Source organism: Etheostoma spectabile, chromosome 3 (genome assembly GCF_008692095.1).
Source record: "Etheostoma spectabile isolate EspeVRDwgs_2016 chromosome 3, UIUC_Espe_1.0, whole genome shotgun sequence".
In the NCBI taxonomy this organism is placed as follows: Eukaryota; Metazoa; Chordata; class Actinopteri; order Perciformes; family Percidae; genus Etheostoma; species Etheostoma spectabile.
Genome location: NC_045735.1, coordinates 7,702,871 through 7,708,853, shown reverse-complemented (window position 1 = coordinate 7,708,853; position 5,983 = coordinate 7,702,871). Strand labels below are relative to the sequence as shown.

The following is a 5,983-nucleotide window of genomic DNA, read 5'->3' as shown; positions in this document are numbered from 1 at the left end:
TGGAATAGCAGTGTACCTGTTTGTTTTAATGACAAGAAAATACATAAAAGACAACAATGAAGAACACATTGACAAACTGCACAGCAAATATCCATACAAACATTTTTACTAAGAATTGTTTATGTCACATTTATACTCTGCTTTTTTGTCATGTTTACAAGTTCTTCCATTTCCTCATAGCGGTGAGGTTGAACAGAATATATGATGGCCTTTAGATAATGTAAAAATGTGAAAGGCCCTTTTTAGAGCCAGTGTTTGGTTTGTCTGTTCTGGACTACCATATGGCGGCGCAACATGGCGGTTTCCTTGGAAGAGGACCCTATATGAAGGGTCATTTTAGGCTAACGAAAAGAAAAAGCATTTTAGCTTTGGGTGATTATACACTAATGAAAATATACTTGTGAATATTACATTCCATATCTGCCATAGCGCCGCTTCAATACACACTGGTCCTTTAAATGGAATGCTCACCACATTATCCAAAAAATCAAGGATTGGTTTCTGTTAAATGCAGTGTTAAACTGTCAATGAAAGACGTTTGTTCCAAAGGCTTATCCCACCTCTAAACAAACACCTACATTCAGAGAGTTCACTGACATTACTCTGACCCAGCACAAAAGTATAACCATCGTCATGGAATGTGATTAATGCTGTTAGCTATTTTAAGAGCAATACTTACATACAATACAGAGATTTTTATTAAAATGTTGTGAGTTTTTTGTACATTTTTAAAGGTGGTTTAGGTATATTGTTTATTTGTAAGCATGTACAGTTTTCAAATGTCTACTTCACAGCCTTCAGTGATAGTTTTTGTTCTACAGACACGTCACACCACAGTCAGAAAACAGCTGCCATGTAGTGAAAAGTGCCATGTTGCTTTATAATTATAATCTAGCCTATTTTTAAACCAAAGGTTTAACTTATTATTCAGAAAACCTCAAAGTATGTATTCTCTTTCAGTAAATAATCAACATATTTTTGGGTTAATTAAAGTCTACCATCCCTTTTATCTGCACAGACACTGCAGACTATTATTGTGCTTAAAATGTCACTAACTCCCTTCTGGCTTAAAAACCTAAGATTTTTTCATTACTTTGCAATTTAGCTAGACTGATCACTTCTGTATGTCTCTCTTCTCCAGGCTGTCCAATGCTCAGGGCATTAATATTCAGATTCTTGGCACTACCACTATTCTCATGATTGCCAACGTCACCGAAGAGGATTATGGAAACTATACCTGCGTGGCCTCGAACCGACTGGGCGTCCAGAATGCCAGTCTTTTCCTCTATAGTGAGTATATACACTACTGCATTTACTTTAGCTCACGCTTTGAATCTAAAATGAGATTGAATTACTTTGTAATAACCTACTTTCATATTGAATCATTAAAAAGCAGCATGAAGGAAACTCCCTGTAGCTGGGTGTTCTTTTTTAAGCTTCACTGCAAGAGCTGAATAATTGGATGCTAGTGACACTACCTGATTTAAATTGAGTGCAGATTCGAGTTGTGCATGCTCAGATTTAAATGGTTTATGACGTTTCATACTGAAATTTGTGAAATCCATGAAATAATAAGACGGAAATCATTTCAAAAACGTTTAGCTATCTATGGTTGTTTTGATTGCTAACTTTAGCTCAAAACGCCATTCAACTGACAGCCTTTGTTGTGTTTGATTGCTAACTTGTAGCCAGCAGTGAACAAAATTTGTTGTACAATATTTTTATTGTATTGACATTACAGAAGTTTCTTCTTAGCATCTTAGACTTCTTGTCACAAAGTGACGCATGCGCAACTCACATCTGCGCTCAACTCAAATTGGGCAGTGGCAGCTAGTAAGAAAATTTAAACTTTCTTTGTAGTAATTTTGTAAAAGGTTTTTTTTTAACCTGCAAAGCAACGTTTGTTTTATTTTCAAAAAAGATGTTCAACAAAGCAAAAGCAAATAAGAAAACATCTTCATCAATTTGACAATGGTGTTTATTTAGAAAAAAATGCTGCAAATGTATAAATCACAGCCAAATGCAGAACAAACCCAATTGTTCTGTGCAACTTGAAGCATTTTTGTATTAGGTTGTTTTTTCTGTATTTGCAAGTTCAAGCTTCAGAATCACCAAATAATTCCCCAGTGTATGCCTTTTCTGTGCTTTCTGAAGCATGATTTGCAATTGAGCTTCCGTCACAGTATGGAGGCAATAGCACAACATGGCCAGGAGATGTCAGCAAACACCTCTCAAAGTCTGTAGAAACTGGCTCAGACTGCATATGTAAATGTGTACATCAAATATTAATATTATCTACATGAATAGGAAGAAACAAAACTAAATGCTGGATATTCAAATATTTTCTCATCCATTTTCTAGATAAAATCTAAATAGTGGCATTAGGTTTTCCTGAAGGTGATGGGTGTGCCTATCTGAGTGAGCTCTCTGGCAGTAACTCTACATTAACACTCCTCTCTCTCTCTCTCTCTGTGCAGGACCCGGGACAGGTCGAGATATCAACGGCTCTGCCTGTGTATCTCAATCACTGTGGCTCCTGCTGGCCTGCTTCGCCTGCCTTTTCTTCAAGTGTTAATACCACTGCCCTCCTCCTTTTCCCGCTCCTGGCCTTCCTTCCTCCCTCTCCTCTTTCTTCTCTCCAACTCACCGACATCCTTATTGCTACCTTATTACCAACCCCCCAGACTGTTTGCATCATTATACAAAAACCTTGAGCACTGCTTACAGATATTACAAAAAACGATGGGTTATGAGTAAAATGTTATAAGAACAACAACAAAACCAATGGAAGGACAGAGCAAGCAAACAGTGCTCTTTAAAGAATTGCATTGCTCTTTTTAATTTGTATGCACTTCTTTATTTCTGCTATATCTTGTCTTCAGGGTCTGGATCGGGTGTAGGGTTTGTTGTATTTTTGTCTTCATGGGAAAACAGAGGGGCACCCGCTCACAGGGATGCCAACAATCATTTGTCTCTAGAATTACTGAAGACATAAGGTATATTTGTCCATACTCCCATAGATTCATTATGTTAACTTAAATTGTAGATTTAACCGAGTGTTTAACCAGTGCATTAACGAGCAACATGCAAAGTATCTGCCAAATATCCATATAGATATAAAACTAACACATACACAAATCAAAGGGAAAATATTGCAGCTAACTCTGTGATGAGATTAATGCCTGATATTAAAGTCTTCACTACCATAATCTGATGCTACTAGAGTGAAACACAGACATAGAGCATTAGCCGGATAACTCTCCCATCAATGACCTTGTTTCTAGATGCAGCAGACGCTTTGGGTTGTTGCTGTTGAGCCCAGAAATTGAGGATGTAGTGAATAGAATCGACATGATCCTACCGAGCTAAACCATGTGAAGTACAAACCTGAGGAAATAAGTTTATCTGGTGATAGATACCTACATCTTCATTCAGTGGCTTTGCAACGAGACGCCTTTTTTCCAAAAGAATCCCTCTTTTGTTTTGCAGCAGGAAAAGAAAACACAGTAGGTTATAATGATGCGTACTGTACATAATAAAATTTTGTATTTCTCTATGAAAAAACAACTTGTTCTGCCACTGTTACAACAGGAAACAGAGAAATTGTTGCAGTTTATGTTGCTTGTTTGATGACCAACCAACCAACCAATCAACCATACTGTGCTGTTTGTGCCTGCTCCACAGCAGGCGGCACGCATTTAGCTGCATATACTGTACCACATACAGCGTTTGCTTTTATTTTGAGTTTTAGGATCAATCTTCTATACTACTAGAATTTGGATAAAAATGTATGACACCAATGAATGACTTTTTAGTTTTTCTCTTTCAATAAGTATGCGTGTTTTAATATGATCTGATACAGACAAATTCATAATATATTAATTTTGAGGTTTTCCTGTCTTTACCTCATTCGCTTTAGTTGTGTGTGTGATGTATATATATATATATATATATATATATATATATATATATATACTTGAATCCAATGTCCTTATACTATTATGAAAAGGCAAATTGTATGTGTCCATGTTTCTGAATAGGGTAGCGATTTGTTGAAGATGAATAAATTGTAGATCTCTTGAACTGGCAACCATGCTCTATCAAGTAAACCGAAGCCCATTAGAAAAATGATGTTTTAAAACAAAAACAAAGACAAGATTGTTTTGTGCAGTTATTATTGTACCTATCCTTGAGATGACACAAGTGCTTGCTTGTATGGTATTGTAGGGAATGGAATATTACATTTAGCTACTAATACGCTGCCATATGCCGGGAATTCAATATGAGAGCAGCAAACAAATGAATACCGAATGCTTCTTTCCCTTAATGTGCTGATAGGCATTTTACATGTCATATAGGAAATGTTCTCATCACACCTCAACAATTGATGAATTTATTTCTTTATGAACAAAATGGTTAAATGATTACTACACGTGTCAATATTTTGTGAAAGAAGACCTTTCAAACAGTGTGATTCTCACTCAGAAAACAGCTCAGAGGTAATTCCTGTTGTGACGAGAATCTCTGAAATTGGTGCACTATTAGCTGCCTTTTTTCCCATTTAGTTTGACCTACTGTAAGGTGACTAATAGTGTACGGTCACCCAGTTCAGCTCCTTGACTGGAAGAGTGTACATATCTCCGCTCTTCTAACAACCAAGCCGAGATAGTACTAGTACTGTAAAACACACATGTAATTAATGTCATCTTTGTCATGCATTAAAGAAATTGTCCCCGGTGTTTTCATTGCATATGCTTTTGAGGCCATGGCTATGTGACTTTGTAGTGTTGGTAATGCCATCTGATCCAGTCTAATTTTCATGTGGGTGAAACTGTGGAAGCAGAGCTGTAAAGTGACTTAAAGCTGAAGCATTTAAACAGTTACAACAACTTTTCTCTCATCTTTCTCAGTCACCACACAAACAATATCTTACACTCAGATTTTCAATCTAGGAAGTGATAAGAAAGCTGCTTCATTCTGTCATCATCTCACACATGCTTTTTATTGATTTTCTACAACTGAACAACTCTGCTGTATCAACTTTAACTTGGATTAACTTGACCCCTGATGTTTTTCTACTACGTTGGTATTTATGCAGACTCTTCCTGCTTTGTAGCCTATGGCTAGCTCATACTTGAGGATGCTAGTTTGTAAGGAACAATTATCTGTAGGAAGAAGTGAATAATCTGAAAGCTGTGGTGAAATACTTCCTCATGATCAGTTTGCATGAGAGTAGTCTGTGCTACATGTCTATTTCAGTAAGTCTGTCTCACTCATGAGTTGTCCAAAAAAAAATACTCAGGGCAGAGCAAGACTGGCCTTGGGTAGACTAGGAAAACTAAAATGTGTTTATTGGCTGGAGGAGACCCTGACAGACTACCAGAGCTGGTTCAAATATCTTCAAATTGTGCTATTTTAACCTGCTTGGAATGCAACATGGGTAGAGGAAGCTTATTTTAAAGGATTCCACAATAAATTGATTATCATGGTTTAAACTTTCTACCATTCAGGTGATTTTCATGTGGATGTCCATGTATGTCCTTGCAGGTTAAAACCAGCCAATAAGCCCTGACTGACACCAGTAACACTATGTAAAAGCCATGGAGCGCTGTATTATCCATATAGCAGAAAGAGATACGGAATACTGTCCTTTCATTGCTCATAGAGACCAACAGCCAGCCTACGGACAAAGCACCAACCTCTCTGTAGACCAACCTGGATTCTACTGAAGACTGTAGATACAGCTATCTAGTTTACTATTGAGCATTGCCTCAAAACATCACCATTGCTTCACTGTACAAAACTGGCTTATGTATGTGCGCGTGTGTACTCTGATTCTGAATCTGTCCATTATTATTAACTTACCTGAGAAGTTAACATAAGGCATGAGATACATGACAAGTTGGCCAAATAGCCAACTTTCTAATTTATGTTGAGCTTACAGTGGTAACCTTCTATTTTAGGTTTAGAATATTTTTTTTTT

The 5,983-nt window shown here is 36.9% G+C and overlaps 1 protein-coding gene across 3 annotated transcripts in view; it reads left to right on the top strand.

The window, feature by feature from the left end:
* Window positions 1-5,281, top strand: part of lsamp (limbic system associated membrane protein) — a 713,356-nt gene extending 708,075 nt beyond the window's left edge. For all 3 annotated transcript variants that reach the window (XM_032503218.1, XM_032503209.1, XM_032503200.1), the window contains 2 exons: window positions 1,142-1,290; window positions 2,478-5,281. In XM_032503218.1, the coding sequence (XP_032359109.1) occupies window positions 1,142-1,290; window positions 2,478-2,575 (247 nt within the window). In that variant the 3' untranslated portion in view covers window positions 2,576-5,281. The remainder of the gene's footprint in view (window positions 1-1,141; window positions 1,291-2,477) is intronic.
* Window positions 5,282-5,983: the final 702 nt, after the last annotated feature.